This window comes from Poecilia reticulata, linkage group LG4 (genome assembly GCF_000633615.1).
Source record: "Poecilia reticulata strain Guanapo linkage group LG4, Guppy_female_1.0+MT, whole genome shotgun sequence".
Lineage (NCBI taxonomy): Eukaryota > Metazoa > Chordata > Actinopteri > Cyprinodontiformes > Poeciliidae > Poecilia > Poecilia reticulata.
This window is the reverse complement of record NC_024334.1, coordinates 20626714-20645320: the sequence shown is the minus strand read 5'-3', so window position 1 is coordinate 20645320 and position 18607 is coordinate 20626714. Positions and strand designations below refer to the sequence as shown.

The 18607-nt window shown below is 43.4% G+C and overlaps 2 protein-coding genes across 7 annotated transcripts in view; both read left to right on the top strand.

Annotated features, from left to right (window-relative positions):
- suco (SUN domain containing ossification factor) overlaps positions 1 to 10506 on the top strand; it is a 42847-nt gene extending 32341 nt beyond the window's left edge. For 4 of the 6 annotated variants that reach the window (XM_008407369.2, XM_008407368.2, XM_008407366.2 and 1 more), the window contains 8 exons: positions 824 to 908; positions 1637 to 2998; positions 3117 to 3204; positions 3307 to 3411; positions 4205 to 4359; positions 4594 to 4685; positions 6205 to 6260; positions 7599 to 10506. In XM_008407369.2, the coding sequence (XP_008405591.1) occupies positions 824 to 908; positions 1637 to 2998; positions 3117 to 3204; positions 3307 to 3411; positions 4205 to 4359; positions 4594 to 4685; positions 6205 to 6260; positions 7599 to 8180 (2525 nt within the window). In that variant the 3' untranslated portion in view covers positions 8181 to 10506. The remainder of the gene's footprint in view (positions 1 to 823; positions 909 to 1636; positions 2999 to 3116; positions 3205 to 3306; positions 3412 to 4204; positions 4360 to 4593; positions 4686 to 6204; positions 6261 to 7598) is intronic. The other 2 variants (XM_008407367.2, XM_008407370.2) reach the window with 2 other exon arrangements.
- A 602-nt stretch (positions 10507 to 11108) lies between these two features.
- mysm1 (Myb-like, SWIRM and MPN domains 1) lies at positions 11109 to 18041 on the top strand. Its single transcript, XM_008407371.2, has 20 exons — positions 11109 to 11198; positions 11324 to 11396; positions 11480 to 11550; positions 12371 to 12442; positions 12533 to 12614; positions 12789 to 12887; positions 12978 to 13476; positions 13764 to 13995; positions 14083 to 14213; positions 14300 to 14403; positions 14479 to 14556; positions 14637 to 14719; positions 14802 to 14856; positions 15720 to 15770; positions 15896 to 15970; positions 16040 to 16228; positions 16728 to 16860; positions 17032 to 17137; positions 17238 to 17295; positions 17361 to 18041. The coding sequence occupies exons 1-20, from the start codon at positions 11143 to 11145 to the stop codon at positions 17655 to 17657; spliced, it is 2544 nt and encodes an 847-aa protein (XP_008405593.1). The 5' UTR covers positions 11109 to 11142; the 3' UTR covers positions 17658 to 18041.
- Positions 18042 to 18607: the final 566 nt, after the last annotated feature.

The following is an 18607-nucleotide window of genomic DNA, read 5'->3' as shown; positions in this document are numbered from 1 at the left end:
TGAATGTGGTGAAATCAGCCAAACCTCAAAGAGGCTTCAGCTGTCAGACAGACCAGCACAGTTCCTCTTTTTGTTCACTCTGCTTGTCTTGTCTTTTTTTGTGTGTGTGTGTCATTTTCTGCCTTTCCTCCACTCTCTGTAACCACTAGCTGCTCAGTCTTTCCACATATTGTTTATATTACCTCCTTTTAAAACTGGGTCACTGAGTGTACGTAAAGCCAGAGTGTGTGCTGAAGGACCCAGATGTTTACTCTGCCTCTGACTGGAGGTCTTTACTAACTTTTCAGCAGGACTTTGGCCGTCTGTTTCCAGCTATGCTGGAACCGCGGGGGGGCTGACGCCAAAACCTCTAGTAGCTCTGTTTACCACACGGAGAGCTTTCTGAGAATGACTCAGCTTTTTTTTTTTTTTCTCCCACTGCGATCATGTTTAAGTGGGGGGTTAAAAAAAAAGAACACTTTTCCATTTGATATGAAAAATAGTTAGAAAAACGGTTTGCAAAAGCAACAGAAGTGGAGCAGATTTCTCGTTGCCTGTCTTTAAAAAGGAGCATGTGTTACTCCTGGCCCCTCACAGCTAAAGAGCCTGATTCCAATTTACACCCACAAAGTTGGAGGCAGGCTGCAGGAGAGCTCAGTTCAAACTGGTCTGAACTGGTTCTCCTTTTACAAGGAACAGGCATACTCTACAATACGTCTACCTGCAATGGCTGTCAAAGGAAGCTGGGCTATTATTCAACTGCTGAATTATGTTTTTCACCCTCACTGATCTGATGCATACTGTATATCTTCTTATTAGTTTATTCTTTTTGTTAAAATCACAGGCAATACAACGGAGGAGAGGAGTGAAAAGAAGGCGAGCACAGACGGGAAAGTTGTCTCACCTGAATCCTCTCGCGGCTCCGCAGAGTAAGATCAACCAAAGATTTAAGCGTGTTGCACAATTGTATTCTTTAATCTGACACTCCTAACACATCCAGTGCATATTAAAATGGTCTAATCAAAGTCAAGACTGTGAAGAAATTTAGCATCACAGGGCATCCTAATCCAATCTGACTTAAGAGTCAGGCAGGCTGAGAACACACGGACGCCTCACTTCGCATTTCTTAATTGTGAAACATTTTGAAAGCCTTGTATCCATTTCTGTATCTCTTTATGCTAAGTCTGTTGACCTCATAAAATTATATAAAATATCCCCAAGTTTTAAATAGGGGTATCCTATTGAAACTTTTTCCACTTCAGATGTGATAAAATTTCGCAGCTTTGAGAATATTGACCTGATATATCAGTGCCAAACGTACAGACTTTTATTACTTATTTTGTAGTATTGAATGTTAGAAAAGGCTCAACTAAGTGATGTTATTCAGAGAACAATAGTCGACAACAATATTCATGAACAGTTGACACATTTATTATTAACGAATGGGTTTATGTGAAGATCACAAGCTCAGTTGGATAGAAATGCTGCGACAGTGAGTCTATCTGAGATTCTAGATGCAATATCGGAAATCTGATTTTGATTTCCAATATCAATGTGGGATCAGGGTAACTTGATAAAATCTAAACCGTTAATACTTTTGCAAGACTATGTTGGCCAGTAAAATACACTAAATGCCTGTTTTTATGTTTTTCCTCAGTCTGGACTCTGAAAAGTCTGAACAACCTGCATCGGAGGAGGACTCCAATGCCTCTAGTGACTCTAGTTCTTCCTCCTCGTTACCCGAATCCAGCGAAGACAGACAGATTGTCACACTTGTGGAGGAGGACGAAGATGAAGAGCCAAAACAGTCGACTGTGACGCTGCTGGAGGAGGATGTAGAGGAAGAGGAGGAGAAGGGCGAGGAAAAAGCAAGGAGGGATGCTGACAGGAACCAGTGGGAGAGTCAGACATACTGTCCTTTCTCGTCCCTGTCCTCCCTGTCTTTGTCCTGCATGGCCACGCTGCCGGAGCTGCTTCACCGCTGGTGCTCCGCCAGGCTGGCAAAGGAACGCCTGCGCAGCCTCAGGAGGCGGCAGCTTCACACTCACAGCCAGACTCATGAGAGCATCCCTGTCCTGACACACACGACCCCACCCATCCCAGTCCCGTCGCCGACCCAGGAAGTCGTCCTCCCTTTGACAGAGAAACCTCCAGATCCAGAAGTGCTGCAGGATAAAGTAAACGAGGGGAAGCCCTCTGCTGAGGTACAGACTGATTTACAACTTGGAGTTCAACCAGCTGATATTTATACTCCAGAGCTCAACGTGGTACTGGAGCCCAGCAGGACTGCCACCATTCCTCCCCACAGTTCATCAGCACCTCAAAGCACCTTAATGCAACCCACCCCCACACACGAGGAGAAGCCGTTGCCTCCTGTAAAGGACGAATCCCTGGACCTCGTCCCCACTCCTCCCCTCCAAGCTGCCTCAATCCCAGAGACGCAGCAGGCAATCAGCGCCGCATCAACACTTTCCGTCGGTCCTCCCCCACAGGCTCCTTCTCCTGAGACGGCCTCTTCTGTTTTCTTGGTGACTCCCGTCAAAGAGCAGCCCGTACTTTCTCTTCCTACCGCATCGAGACCAGAGAACCTTCTGCCCCCTCCTACCGAGCTGCCAGCCGCCATCCCAGCAGCCGACAGCCACACAGACTCCTTAAAGCCGGCTACCGACATCGGCGGGAGCAAACAAAAACAGAACACAGACGCTCCTCAAATCCAGGCAGAGCAGGGGAGCAGTCTCTCCCAAACAGGAGAGCCCCATCGGACTGAGGACTCCATGGAAGAGGAACTGTTAAACACTAACATCCAGCGAACGGCGACTGATTTCTACGCAGAGCTGCAGAACGGAGGAGATTACACGGGGGGAACGCTGAACGGCAACGGCATGTTGCTAAACGGAGGCGGCGTCGTTCACGGCTCCAGTCAGAAGGAGAGCGTGTTCATGAGGCTGAACAACAGGATCAAAGCTCTGGAGATGAACATGAGTCTGTCCAGCAGATACCTGGAGGAGCTGAGTCAGAGGTAAAACTCTTCAGGAATCCTTAATTTAATATCTGTTAAAATCCTGCAGTATTAGCTTAGTTGTTAAATTTGGAGAACTATACAAAACATTGTCATTTGTTTTTCTCCTCCTCTCCAGGTACCGTAAACAGATGGAGGAGATGCAAAAAGCCTTTAACAAGACCATCATAAAGCTACAGAACACCTCCCGCATTGCTGAGGAGCAGGTCAAGCAAAACCCAAATACCGTGAAACAACTTGACCCGTTAGCATTATCATTACTTTACAACTGAACCACGCTTTTTGTTCTGTTCTGTAAACGAATACAGGACCAGAAGCAGACCGATTCCATCCAGCTTTTGCAGAGCCAGTTGGAGGACGTTACCAAGCTGATGCTCAATCTTACAGCTACAGTGAGCCAGCTGCAACGAGAGGTGGCAAACACACTATTGTTGACACACTATCTTCGTGCATGCATTTCAAAAATAAAAATAAAAGAAGTAGCTCATATTGACACACTCTATGTACTGAAAGAACAACCAAATATGCACAAATACAAAGTTGTACTTCTGCAAAAAGTTGCATGTGAGCAAAGGGAAAGCTTATACCGCTGGCATGGGCATCCTGACTGTTGTGGGGCTTTGCAAATCCATAGGTAGTAAACTAAGATCCACTGACACATTTCTCTTAAAACCAGCATTAATTTCTTCAGCAATTTTGCTGCTGCCTCAAAAGGGTTAGTGCACCTTTAAACCATCCTCCACCTTACGATAAAGGTGAAGGATGGTTTGGAGGAAAATTGTGAATTGAAAGCTCTTGAAACCTATTGTTATACTTTTCTGCTCATCTCAGGTTGACATTTAAAAAAAGATAATGACTTTACTGAAAGTTTACATTTGATTGTAGAGTACGTTTTATTGTCCTATCTATTGACTTGTCCAGATTTCTACAGGACAATAAGTTGTTCATCTCCACATGGTGCCCACATGGATTAAATGCATGAAAAATGTGCTGCATGTGAAATGAATTGAGAGCAGCTAATTGTTACGCAGCTGGTATCTCCCAGAGAGGAATTTCTATTAAATTTGTACACCACACCCAGAAAATTCCCCACGTTGCCTAAATCAAAAGTTTGTGCAGTTCTTGCAGTCCACACATAATTCTTTGGGTGTTTTGATCACTTTTATCTAATCTATTTATTTTTCTGACCGATCATTTCCACTGCAGGTGTCTGACCGTCAGAGCTACCTGGTGCTCTCTCTGGTTCTCTGCCTGTTGCTGGGCGTCCTGCTTTGTCTGCAGTGCTGCCGCAGTTCGTCCCCCAAGCCTAAAGCCAAATTCACCCCCCTTCCCAAGAGCAACCACTACCCCAGCCCCAAGAGGTTTGCCTCGCCCTCTTTGTCTGACACTCTTCCAGTGAATGTAACACTTTGTCTCTGCATGCGTCCCATTTGAAGCTCCTCGAATTACTCAACTCCTGTCAGAGATGTATGGGATTCCTGGAACATGTTGGACTTCTTTGTTAAACACCATCAAGTCCTGTCCTACCTACTGAAGTGAGCTTGACGACAAGGTTAATAACCCGCTATAACGTCATTCGTGTTTTCCCTCTTCAGATGTTTCTCTTCTTACGACGACATGAATCTAAGACGTAGGGTCGCCTCCCCGCTCGTTCGCTCCAAGTCGTTTCAGCTTTCATCAACGGAAGGTGAGATCCCTCGCCACTCTCGACACGTCTCTCCTTCAACTTAAATTTTTTTTTTTTAAGTCTGTTACTCTTTTAGTCACTGTCACTGAAACCTAAGCAGCGATTATACTTGACACCACAGTCACCGCATTGCAAAGGCTTGTCACAACTATTTCAGGCCAGCTGCTTTTAAACGCTGCGCTGCAGTGCCCAGGCATTTCCAAAAACTCTGTTCATTTTCTCCATCGCTCACTTGGAAAACCTTTTGCTGTTTGCTCATGCCAGCCAGAGCCAAGAGGCCACAGTTGGAAAGCTTTAACCTGCAGCGCCTTGCAAAAATGTTCATTACTCTTTTGAAGATTTTCACATTACAACCACAAAACGGCATTGCTCATTTGATTTTGATTTTGTGTGATATACCTACAGGATGGAGTGACATAATAAAAAGTCGTATTATCTGTGCTGCCTGTGTAGTTTGTAGCAAACATGGAGAGGAAGATGCTTTGGTTAGATGACAAATTTGCACTTTTTGGAGTTCAGGGAAAGTTTCAAGAGTCAGAAAACTAACATTGCCCCTAAATTCAGCCATGGTGGTGGCAGCACAACTCTTAACTGAGCAGTGATAGGAAAACCAGGTCAGTTGATTGAAGTTAAACTAAATTTTGAATAAATAAGAAAAAAACCCCAAAAACAAACCCTGAGGCCTTGTTTGAGGTTCACCTTCTAGCATGACAAGGACCCAAACCTTACAGCCAAAGCTACAATTTCTGTATTAGGAGAGTCTAGTCAAAGTACATTCATGACTCCAATCCACAGTCTCTGGAAAATACTTGCGAAATCGTTTACAGATGCAGTCCAGCTAATCAGACCGAGCTTGATTCATTTTGAGAAAAATAGGCAAAAATGTATGTACAAATGCATGCCGCACTTTTCAGATTGTTTAAAACTCTTGAAGAACAGTGCATCATTTTCCTTCCACTTCACATCGATGCATTGCTTTTTGCTGCTCTGTGCATAAACTCCCAATAAAACTCATTGAAGTCTGTTCTAAGACGTCAAAGCAGAATGTGGAAAGTGTCAGTGGTTATGAATAGTTTTACAAGGCGCCGTACACCGCCCCCTACTGGCCATTGCTGCTCGGCTGTGTGTGCGTGTGTGAGAGCCTCTCGCCCTTGAGGAGGCGCGGCTGTCGTTGCCAGCTTGTGTCCACATGCAGGCTTCTGGAGTGTAATAATAGAGCACAATGCTTCACTGGCTCATGCTAGATGTTTTGCAAGTAGTGACGCCTATTGAACCAGCAGAATCTGTATTTCCTACTATATTACTTTGATGTTAGAATATATATTTGTTTGACTTATTAGTTTTTCTTTCCGCTTTCTCACATCTGTAATCTATAATCAGAAGGTAGTGGTAGTTTTGGTTTTTTTCCACCTTTTTGTTACAAGTAAAAACTACTTGCAAGGTCATTTCATGCTTGTTACATGTATGTATTCCTGTTTGCCATTCCATCGTTAACCTGGCCCCTCTCTCCCCTCCCCAGTAGGTCCAGATGACTTGTTCATTGTAGAACCTCTAAGGTTTTCTCCAGAGAAAAAGGTACAGTGTCTGCCGGCCGTGACGGCCGCCTTACTTAAGTGCTGTGTGTTCTCTAGTGTCAGTCGGTGTGTACAGTGGGTGTTTTGCGTAAAGCAGGGAATCACTTCCTGGTCAGATCTCTAATGTCCCTGGAGTTGCCAAGTTGAGGGATACGGTGATGTCTTGAGTTTCAGTCCATAAACACCTCCTCCTGTACTGACGCTGTTATTGCCACTTCACATCTTAATCATCTCACACATTTCTGGAGGCAGAGATTTAACAGTACAGCACAAGCATTTTTTATTAACATTACCTCTTTCCAGATCACATTCTCCCTTTATTCCCTAATAAACGTTCCCCTCATGCTCTGACCAGTTTGTGTGCCATCAGTGTCTAGCTCTAAAAACTTTAATGTGGTCATGTATTATTATTATTGTTATTACAGGTGCATCTCAGTAATTTAGAGCAATATTGAAATATTACTGTGTTTCAGTAATTCAGTTCTGAAAGTGAGATCCATATTGTATAGATCTATGATATACAGAGTGAGATATTTCAAGCTTTTGTTTCTGCTCATTGCTTTATTGACCAAGTTTGTTGGATCAAACAAGCAGCGTGTTGCTTGATGAGCCTTTAGCTCATCCGCATGGTTGGCTCTGGTGTGAGTAATCATCGTTTTCTTAACAATTCTCCATAGATTCTTTGTTGGGTTCAAGTTGGGGCAGTTTGCTAGTCAGTCTAGCACATGGATACCATGGTCAACAGACCAGATATTGTTTCTTTGGGCAGTGTGGACAGCTAGGAAGTCTTGCTGGAAAATTGAATCCGTCTCCATAAAATTTATCAACAGAGGGAAACATGTTGTACTCTTAAAATCTCCTGATATTTGTCTACTTTGAGAAAACACAGATGACATGGCAAACCATTGCTGACTGGAAACTTCACTCTGAACCTCAAATAACTTTGTCCTTCCAGTCTCTGGGACCTTAGTTATCGAATGGTTCAGGAGTGACTTAACACAAGGAATGTGATAGTTTGCGTCTCTGGTTACTATTGAAGACTCCAGCTGCAGTCCCCACCTTGTGAATCTCCCCCAAAATGTTGATCAGGCTTTGTTTCATAATCCTCCAAAAGTTGAATGTTGATTTTCAGGAGCTATAAGCCATAATCATCAAAATTGAGAGAAATGAACTCTTGAAATATATCACTTAGTGCATAATCTGAGTTGGAATTAAATGACTGAAATTAGATCAGCTTTTGATTAATACGTTAACTTGTTGAAATGCACCTGTAAATGTATCTTTTCTTCCTCTGAATTTTAGAGTAAAGTTCTCCTCCTCTGTTGTTTTCATCCTGCAGAAAAAACGTGGCAAAACAAAATCTCTGGACAAAGTTGAGACACTGAAGCCGTTTGATCCCTTGCTGCCCCTCACAAGCAGCGATCCGAAATGCAACGGCTTCCATTCGAGCCTCCCTGCTTCGCTTCCCGCGCCTGCTCCTCCTCCACCGCCTCCCCCTCCCCCTCCTGCTCCTGCTCCTCCTCCTCCCCCAGCGTTGCATCCTCTTCCATCCGCAGACCAGGTGTCGTCTTTGCCCGCCGTGACGTCTAAGGAGGTCCCCTCTGAAACCAGCAGCTGCAGCTCCTCCACTCACTCCGAGGAGTCGTTCACTAGCCGCCTCCCGCCGCCTCCTCCCATCTGCCCCTCCGCCGGCATGTGCAACGGCCATGGCCTTTCTTTCCCCCTCACCCAGCCTCCCGCCAAATCCCGTCAGGAAAAGCGCTCCCTGAAGCGGCGGAAGTCTCGTCAGACGGAGCTGCAGTTCCCCCCCGTGCCAGGGGGAAGCGTCGACTCTCTGCCCAGCCTGCAGCAGCTCATGAAGGGAAACAAAGAGATGAGCGTTGGGACCATCAGGGTGACCGCCGTCACCGGACATGTCTGAAACGCCACACTTCGCAATTACTCAGCACCCTGCTCACAAAAAGAATGACTTTATCCCAAAGAACCACAATTCCCATGAGCGCGCACCAGACGCACAGGTGAAGTTAAAATGAATTTAGCAGCATTAGCTCATCCAGACCGTATCCACTCTTGTCAAAGACCCGTTTACGGTTACGTGCCTTTATGTGTGTTGGAAACCTTTTAATCGTTTAAAACTTTAATGCTTAGAGAGCTGCTGATATGCAAGGAGAGAAACATTGTGGGGGGGGGAGAGAGAGCGACACGTCAGCACACATTTGGTACAAGAAGACTTTGTTTTTCTGAAAAGAAAAAAAAAAAAAAGCACATTGTTCCCAGACAGCGGAGCGTCAGTAAATGTTTTCCACCTTCTCTGAGCACAGCGAGACAGGCGCCAACCTCGACTCTACGCTCCTTCAACAAGTATTAGGCTGCTGGTGTTGGATAAAAAGTGTCATTATAGAAGAAATGTGGAGCACACAACTTTGTCTCATCATTTTTTCCTTGTGTTATCTTTTGTTTCTTTTTTCTCGTCTATCCTTATTTGACTGAAGGTGTTTGAATGGGACCAGTGTTTAAAATCTTACTGTGAACCTGTCTGATGCTCTGGCTGCATCTACATTACTGTTTGAAACCAACCACAGGAGCCGAGTGAAGAAAATAACCTACATTTCTTTATCCTTTTCATCTTCGTTTAATCTCAGATTACAGTTACAGAAGCAGCAGTCTGCACATCCTACAAGCTCATAATGAATCATTCCCCCACTTTAGATAGTTGGGCTGGGCCCATAATAATCATGCACACATGTAGAAAGTTAATAATTGACTCTATTTATATGCATGTGAACAAGCTAGACACACTCTGGGTTTTGTTTTAAATGTGTGTTTGTTTGTTTTTTTTAGCCAGTCTGAGCCATGATTGTTTCATATCCCTTGTATGTTTTTTTTTTCCCAACTTCATCGCGTCTGTTTTGAGCCTAGTGAAGTGTAATAACACACTGGGGAAGCAGAGTTGATTGTTTACGCTCGTTTTACTCGCACATCCACCGGGACCCTGCAGGTTTTATTTATCTATTTATTTATTTAAAAGTCTGTAGATTTTTCTTATTGAGGCACTGGTTTGCCAGCTTCCCAGTTCTGTGGGGTCACTGTGGTCAATGCAAGTTTGTTACATGGAGAAATTAGTAGTTTGGACAGTCGTAATGGGTGGCTAAGGTCCTTAGTTATACTACGTGTTACATTTTCAGTTTGTAAAACAGCTTTTGTGTTTGTCTCTCAACTATCATTTCACATCCTACTGATTTGGTTTCAGACTGTGGGTTTATTTGGATCGAACGACTGCTGCTTCTGCTTTCGGAGCTGCTGTTTAGTTAAAAGTAGGTGAAAGTGCTCAACTAAGTTTGACTCCGTCTGTTTTTTCTTATTTTATTTTTTTATTTGCCCTGTTTATTACAATAAATACAGTTCTCTTTAAATTCTGCAAAAAAGCTGCATGCAGGATAACAAAACGCCCTGCAGAGTTTGGGGGAAATTTGTTTTTACAGGTGAAATGTTTCTTCGTGTGCATAGGGTTTCTGATTGGCTCCATGTGGTTGGTGTCGTCATTGCCACTTCCTCACTGCATGATTCCGTCAGTCATGGTGGAGAAAACCTGCCTGCTCGCATTCATGTTTTAGTTCTGCGTATGCTGTGTCACTAAGATGTTTCAGCGTTCTTGCCCTCTCGTTACACTCTATTTATCTTCTGTTTACTCGTCGTGTGCCCCACCTTGAGTGACCCCTGTGTTTAGTAAGGAGAAAATGAACTGTTATTGAATTAAAGGGAACGTGAGAAAGATTAATCCGATTTACAACACTATTGATGTGATTACAAAGGTTCCACGAGCTGAGCAAATCTTTTTTTTTTTTTTTTCTTCCCCCATCCTTTTTTAAAAATCTTTATGATGTATGTTTACCTGTATGCATGGGAGATTATGGTAACTTCAAGGGTGTGTGTTTGTATTATGAAAAAGACTACTTAGAACCTGCTTCAATCCATAACACAGAAGAGGAGGAAGCACTTGCAGAGAGTTTCTAGAGACGCACGTGCACTTTGTATGACTCCTCATGCCTTTTATTGTTTTTCTACTTTAAATGTCAAATGCTTTTTTCTTTTTTTTTCCTTCCCAGTTTCTCCCACCCCCTCTTTCCCTCTGATCACTCCAAAAAGCTGCACAGTATTTTTGAGCAGGAGTGAGTTACTACAATAAACTGTAGTGCCATTAGAAACTGTGAATTCTTTCTAAATAAAACTTTTTTTGTTGTCTTTCATCTGGTGTTTGGATTTTATTGACTTGCCTCCTCCATGTTCTATTGAGTGGGTGAACAGTTTTAGGGGAAAGTGTCTCTGAATTTATGGTTTAAAAAAGGCTTCTTTTTTTTGTCAGTTTGTCTTAAAATGTGTGTGAAGTAATATAGTTGAGCAATTCAACATTCAGAGAAAGCAACATGTTTGCAGATATGGAAAAAAATAAAATTTCTAAATGCATTGATTTATTAGTTTGTTCTAGATGACTACACTTCCTGTAGTTTCTATTAAACTTATTCTGACATAGTGCTTATTGATACTTTGCTATGAAATATTGAACGTGGTGGCATATTAAAAACTAGACACGATCATTTTGACAGGTCTGAGATGACAAAAGTTCTCACATTGCTGTTTTATAAATTTAACTGAAAAAAGTGAATTTTACAAATTTCACTATCGGTCATGGTTATCAATATTAATCAACTTGAACAACTATTTCACTTGTATTTCAAAAATAACTTTTGATATTCTATTTACCTTTGCGTTCAATGTGAAGAAAAACGCCAGTGTCGCTCTTCCAGCCACCAGGCGGCGCTGTAGGTGAAACTAAACTACCCTTCAGAGCGGGACTGCTTCTCTGTTTACGTTTGTCCTGAAACATGGAGGACGAAGTGGATGTTGACATCGAGGGAGACGATTTTGATAGCAATGTTGGGTAAGAAGTGTCTCTGTTTCCTGCTGTGTGCATTCTGGGAGAGCTATGTGTTGCTAAACGCTAGCTAAAAGGATTATTTTCAGTGTTTCGGTGTCTGTTAGCAACCTGTTTCCTTCTTGCTGCAGAGAGATGGACGCTGCAGGATTAGTCCAGGAGCAGTTCATCCAGCCTGCGGACAGAACCAGCACCTGGATCCTGGTAGGACCTCGAGAAATCCCACCGTTTGTACATCAGGCGTGACTGTGGGGGTTTGTGATGAGTGTTGTGTGTGTTGTCTGCAGCCCTGGGAGCTGGACAGCTCCATCAGCCCGGAGAACAGAGAGGCGATAGAGAGGATGCTGCTGGAGGAACAGTATCCTTTAACCACAGCTGACGGGCTGCAGAGGGTGCAGCAGTCCTTACAGCGTCTTGTAAACTTTTTCAGTTTTGTAACTCCACAACTTCAAACGATAATGAGTTTCTTGGGATTTAATGTAATAGACCAACTAAAAAAAAAAGCACAGAATAGTGAGGTGAAAGGAAAACCATACATTTTGGAGTATGTCTCGGCTTATCACATTGAGAGAAGTACATTTAGCAAAGTAACTCAAGCTTAATCAGATTATTCAGAAATGGACGCATACCATTTGTGAATAATGTCTGGTTCTGGGCTTGGACTTGGACCATTCTGTCACACATTTGCTGTGTTCCTTCACAAATTCTTCACAAACAAGCTGCTCTTATGACTTTCCGCTCTCCCATAAAGGATAGATTTGTTAAATTTACGCCTCCTTCTGAGTTACCATGTGGACGTCTTGGCTGACTTTCTCTTTGTTGCTTATCAGTTTTGATATACTGACATGTCTTGGTTGGTTTGGAACTGTGCTTTGCTCTTTTGACTTACTTATAATTTACTGGACATGTTCCTTTACAAATATGTGCTTATAGATTAAAGCAAGAAATGGTTTTGAAATCTTGCAGGCTGTTATTCAATTCACTCCCGACCCCACTGAGGGACAAGGGTGTAAGAAAATGGATGGATGTTATTCAATTCAAATAAATCTGTGTAACGTGGACGTGGAGGGAAAAATCAAACTTAGTCGTAACTAATTTATTAAGTTAGCTTTTAGTGCGCCGGTAGGAAAATTGATCCAAAACGGCTGCGAAGCAACTGTACTTAACTCTACTTGAAGATATTATTTGACAGGAGACAGGATTCCTGACATTTTGCCCAGTGATCCCAACAAGAAGCCCAAAGTAAAGAAGTAAGTACCTTTTTGTTTTAGAGTTCTCCCCCACCTGTTGTCGTTTATGTTGAAAATCACTACTGACGTGTTTCTCTTGTGAACGCTCAGATCTCCAACCAAAAGCTCGACCTCGGCCTCTGCTTCGTCTCGCTGGTCCAAACAGGAAAAAGAGCTGTTTGAGGAGGGACTGGTGAGCGCCTTAGTTTTAATAGTATCTGTAGGCCTGAGGTGAATTTATGAGTAGTATGACTTATTATTACTTACATCCTGTCATTAAAAAAGTTTATTCTTTCATAAAAAACACATGTATTTCAGTATTATAAGCCTTTTTGGAACTAAGTTATTCTTCTTTCTACTTTTTAAGGCTCAATATGGTCGAAGGTGGACAAAAATTGCCAAGCTCGTGGACACCCGAAGTGTCCTTCAGGTCAAGAGTTATGCCAGGCAGTACTTCAAACACAAGGTGAGACTGCCCGACTGTTTTCACACTGACATGAAGCATGTACAAGCACATTCCTAATCTTATCGTCTCTTCTGTTTATTCCAACTAAAGGGTAAATCAGAACCTGGAGCCGCAGCTCCCTCTAGAGGTCCAGAGCCGCAGCTGCGGCCTCCTCGACCCACTATGACCAATGCCGTCCGCATAGAGAGGCTTTCCGACGACGAGGACGTAGACATCACCGATGACCTGAGCGAGGGTGAAGGGGAGGACATCAAAACTGAACCGAGTGGACCAGCAGGGCAACCACAGACTGACGATGCAGCAGAAGAGCAAAAAGAGCTGACCGTGTCAGAGGGCATCCATGAGACGAAGCACCGACCCTGCCCGAGCTCTCCTTCCGAGCAAAGTCCTCCGGCCTCTTTTAACTTGTTTTGCGCTGAGGAAGACAGAAAAACTACATCGGATGAGAATCTTGTAAAGACGGAACCTCCTGAGGCAGAAGCAGAGACGGAGTCAAAACTGATGACTAATCCTAGTGATGAGCAGAGCTGCCAGAGTCTCAGCTTGGCACATGACGGTCAGCTCACTGAAGAAGGCCATGACGCCACAGGTAATGCTCAACAGGGGTTTGTTTGTGTCTTACAGGGCTTTTGTGTTGAAAAATGTGAAGTTACAAAAATTCTGAGGTGCACAAGGAGTTCAATGCTTGAAATATAGACCTAGCTTAATCCATCTTTACTGTTACTAGTGTATATTAAAAAAAACCCTTTTTAAAATAAACAAACAATGCTTAGGCTGGTGGCAGGGGAAGTAAAGTCTGGTGGCCCGCCAGGCTTATAATCCACTGAACTCAGCCTCGCACACCTGTCAGTAAGAGTGATCCTGTTTTGTTGGTAGATTCTGTTGAAAACCCGAACATCCATGGACCAGACGGAGATCCAGAGGAGCAGGAGGAGGAGGAGGAAGACGAGGAGGTGGAAGAGCTCAAGGTCCCCGAGCAGGAAGTCGAGATGGACACAGAGATGATCACGGAGGACGAGAAACAAGCCATCCCCGAGTTCTTCGAGGGTCGACCATCGAAGACGCCCGAGAGATATCTGAAGATCAGGAACTACATCCTGGATCAATGGTAGCGCCAAACCGTTCTCAAGCCGACTTCTCTGCAGTTCTTCTCATCCGTAGAGAAGAACTGAACGCTTGTGTGTTTATCGTTAAGGCTGAAGAGCAAGCCCCGGTACCTGAACAAGACGTCGGTCCGTCCCGGCCTGAAGAACTGTGGAGACGTGAACTGCATCGGGAGGATACACACCTACCTGGAGCTCATCGGAGCCATCAATTTCAATTGTGGTAAACCTGCAATCTTTGACCTACAGTTACTCCTGCTTTTATCTGTCTTCCAGCTCAGTGTGCGGGCTCTTGTTTTCTTCTTGTAGAGCAAGCGGTGTATAATCGACCGAAGGTGGTGGACCGGACCAAGCCGAAGGAGGGCAAGGATGTGCTTGAGGCTTACCAGCTAGCTCAGAGACTGCAGAGCATGGTAGGTTCCTGAAAACCGTGATCAGCTGCAAAACCTGAGCTTTTCAGAGCTGAGCTAACCTCTGATCGGTTGCAGCGGACCAGGAAGAGGCGTGTGCGAGACATATGGGGGAACTGGTGTGACGCTAGAGATTTGGAAGGACAGACTTACGAGGTGTGGACGCTGTCTTAACATGCACTTCAGCCGCTTTGAATCAGTATCTTCATTTCTGCCAAATCCTGTGTGTTTTCCAGCATCTGAGCGCTGAAGAGCTGGCTCAGCGGAGAGAGGAGATGAAGAAGCAGCCTAAACCCGGCAAGACATCCAGATACAGAGGGTGAGCACAAAGGATTCATGTATCAAGTAAACAAATAATACGCTGGAGAAGATTATTCACATAATCAATGTCTGTACAACAGATCGTTTGATCCATTCCAGCTGATTCCTTGCAGATCTTTTGAGAGAGACGTTCAGGTCAGAGACCATTTGCCTCATTATTTAATCATACTGCCGCATATTTATCTTGTATTAGGAAGATACTCTGCTTTAAGTAAATAACATTCCAACATTTATTGTGTAGCATTTTTTATGCATACTTTCCAGATAAGCTGTGTCAAGTCAAGTTTATTTGAAGAGCACATTTCAGCAAGTTCAAAGTGCTTCACACCATAAGAACCGTCATACAGTAACTTATAAACCAAGCATACAAATGTTGCTCAAATGTTTTGTCAAACCATCCTAATAACAACGCTACTTAACGTCATATTATGATACGCAGACTCTTTGTCTGCACTAATGAAAATTCCCTTACCTCAGCATGGCGAATGCTTGAAGTGGCATCAACAGCAGGACAGTCTGACCTACTTATTCTATATTTAATGTAATTTCTGCTGTTAGATTAAGATTATTGATGTGCAAAAAAGACTTTTTCAAAACCTGAACTGTACTTCTTATAATCTCTCATCAGACAATCAGTTTAGAGCATCAAATTAGAGCCACCCGTCCAGCTGAGTATTGTGCCGGACAGTGTCATACACTTACTTAACTTGGACGTGTACAGCAAAGTTTCTCCAGCTGAGCTGAGGCAGTGGCGTTTCTCCCTCTGTTCTCCCGTAGAACCGCCTCACTGTGACCTGCTTTCAACGTCCACACCCCCTTAGAAACCATATATTGTACTAATATTTGTCTCACCTTAGCCTCCAATATAGGTAGAGGTTTTCTTCTAAATTATTTTTTATGAAAGTGCTTGTGAAGAAAGTTGTATTTTACTTTGTTTTATTGTAATATTTCATGAGTCTTACTAAACTTTTCAAAATGTTACTTGCGGTTTCCTCCAGGAGCCGTTCCAGGTCATCGTGTGTGCCGAGACGCTTCTCATCATGGACATGGTACACTATAAACATGACCTCGTAGAAAATAGCTCCTTATTTTGTTTTGCATTGCATCATTCAGGAGCACATCTTACTTTCTAATGCATTATAAGTGCCTACATATTTCGTAATCTCGTGTTCAGCACGCCCACGTTTCAAGAGGGGAAGTCATTGGTCTTCTGGGTGGAACGTTCAACCAGGAAAAGAAAGTTCTCAAGGTAGGAAGTGGTCCAAGTTCATCTTTATTCTTAATTATTCCAAAGGCTGACAAGCAGTTCTATGTGCAGATCCGTGCAGCTGAACCGTGTAACAGCGTGAGCACGGGCCTGCAGTGTGAGATGGACCCAGTGTCACAGACTCAGGCCTGTGACGTGCTCTCGTCTCTGGGCTTCAGCGTCGTGGGCTGGTACCACTCACACCCCTCCTTTCACCCAAACCCGTCGGTGCGGGACATCAACACGCAGGACCAGTTCCAGGTAGAACAGAACCGATAAAAGAACCTGTACAAGCATCTCTTCAGCTTACGGCACTTGGACCTTTCCAAATGCTGTTACGTTATAACCTCAAAACCTTTATTAAGTTGTGGAATTGGCCAACACAAACTACTTTTTAACAAATTAAAATCTGCAAAACGTGACGTTTATTTGTATTCACTCTCCCTAAGTCGAAATTGTGATTGGTACTGCAAATGTGTTGATGTGCGTCCGCCAGCTTTGTGTTTTGTCTGTTTTTATTAGCAAAATGGCTCAAGTTGAGTTCATTTGGATGGAAGCAGTATGTCAGGAGCAAAGTTTTCAGGCTTTTATTTGTGATCGTTTTGAAAGTTATTTGCACTTCCCATTTGTGTAATAGTTTGTTCTAAAGCAGGAAATGCCAATAAAATGCTTCTGTTACATAATAAAGGTTGAAGGGGTGTGAATACTTTTGCATGTGGACATGCAGTCTCCTTTATTTTTTGTCCTCTGATTCACCCAGAGTTATTTCTCCCGCGGCGGAGCCCCCTTCATCGGGATGATAGTGAGCCCGTATGACCCCGCTAACCCCTCAACTCACTCCCAGATCACCTGCTTGTTGGTGAAAGAAAGCCAAGAGCCCTCGAGCCAAAACAGTATGTGAAACACACACACTCACACACAGCAAGACATGACTCAAAAACTTCAAAACAGTCCGGATCAAGAGGCCTAGAAATCAAGCTGACAATGTAGGTCAGTGATACGGTTTCTATCCTCCAGCTGAGTTTTTCCTCTCTCTGTCTCTCTCTCTCTGTGTTTCTCCACAGAGCTGCCTTACAGATTCAACTTTCTGTCATCACAAGATTCTCCTGACTGGGAGCAGACCATGAGGAGGGCTCAGTGGATCATCCAGAAGTACGCTCAAGCACACGGGTCAGTGGCAATCAGGACTGTAATTCCCAGCAGCCAGGTGGTGGTTTGATTGTAGATTACGCTGTAGTTTTTCTCTAAAAAGTTTGTTCTGGTTGTGCAGGAGCGTCCAGATGGACAGATTGTTTCGCAGAGACTCCAGTCTTACCTGTTTGGAAAAGGTAAATTTGACCCTTGGCTTGTTTCAGCTGGACACTCTCAGTAGCTCACGGTTGTAACTTTCCAGATGATGGCGTCTTTGGCAAGACACTTGGAAGCCCTCCCGGATGGCGAAGGAGACCAGTTCCTCTCTGAGATCCAGTCCCTGTTCCTGTCAGACTTTGTCTCCAAGCAGAAATCCTCATGTAAGGAAGAAGAAGAACATTTAAACATCTCAAGCTCTGTGCAATCGGACGACGACGCTTTTGATCAGCTGATCGGTCGGGAGGAGTTCCCCAAGGGAGGAAAGAGTGCTGAAACAAACAGCAGCTCAGTTTTGAATTTAGGATCAGTGTTGTCAACTGAGCATGACTATTTACTGTGAAAAAACAAGTTTTTTATTGCAGAATTAAGCAAGGTGTAAGATTTGAAGTACATGCGTTGAAGTTTACGTATAACTTTATACAAAATCTGATTTTGTTGAATCGTTTGACTAAAAGAGATCTCTTGTAGAAAATCATTTACGTTCAAGTTGTCTTGGTTTACTGTGGTGAAGGAACTGGAGATGGGGTCCAAAAAAGTTCAATACGATTGTTAGGGGTCGACTCTGATATAAACTAGTTACAAGTATCGATACTGTTCTTTGATATCAACAGAGTCCTCACAGCAACTGTAAAACAAGTTCATGTTTGAGAGTGTGTTTGTAAAAGAGAGAGAGCATCTGATCAGTTCCTGTGTTACCAAATAAAACTATTTTTATATTTGCTGATTTACTGCATTTATGTATTTACTTATTTGAATCAGAACCATCTGGTTTTTCTTCTCTTTTGGAGAAAAAAACAGAGTTGAGCTACAGCCAAGGCAAACTTTTCAACTGCTTTGGCTCCCATGTCAACAGATGTTACCAGAGTCGTAATTTAATCCTAGTTTTGTCATTTTTGTGCCTGTTCCGGGATCATATTTGTTTCTGCACAATGTGATGTTTTAAAGTACTTGAATAAGTGGCATTTATATTTTTTGCAGCGGTTTATGAGTGCAACATTTGATCTATGTACTCTAAATAGTTTGTGTGCTATCTGAAAGTATTAATGTTTACCTTCATGCTCTTTACATGGTCATGAATGCAACAAGAGATTTTAGTGATACTGTGATGATGATGTGATTTACCCCACATAACATTGAGCCGGCCCTGCAAAGAGGGATAATAAAGCCAAACTACTTTCCCCCATGGAAGTTAACCACAGGGAACCTAAAGCCATACTCCTAATTTGTAGCGGATTTGGTCCATAGTGTGACTGACATGTGAAGCGGAACCTTCATTGCGAAAGTGTTTCT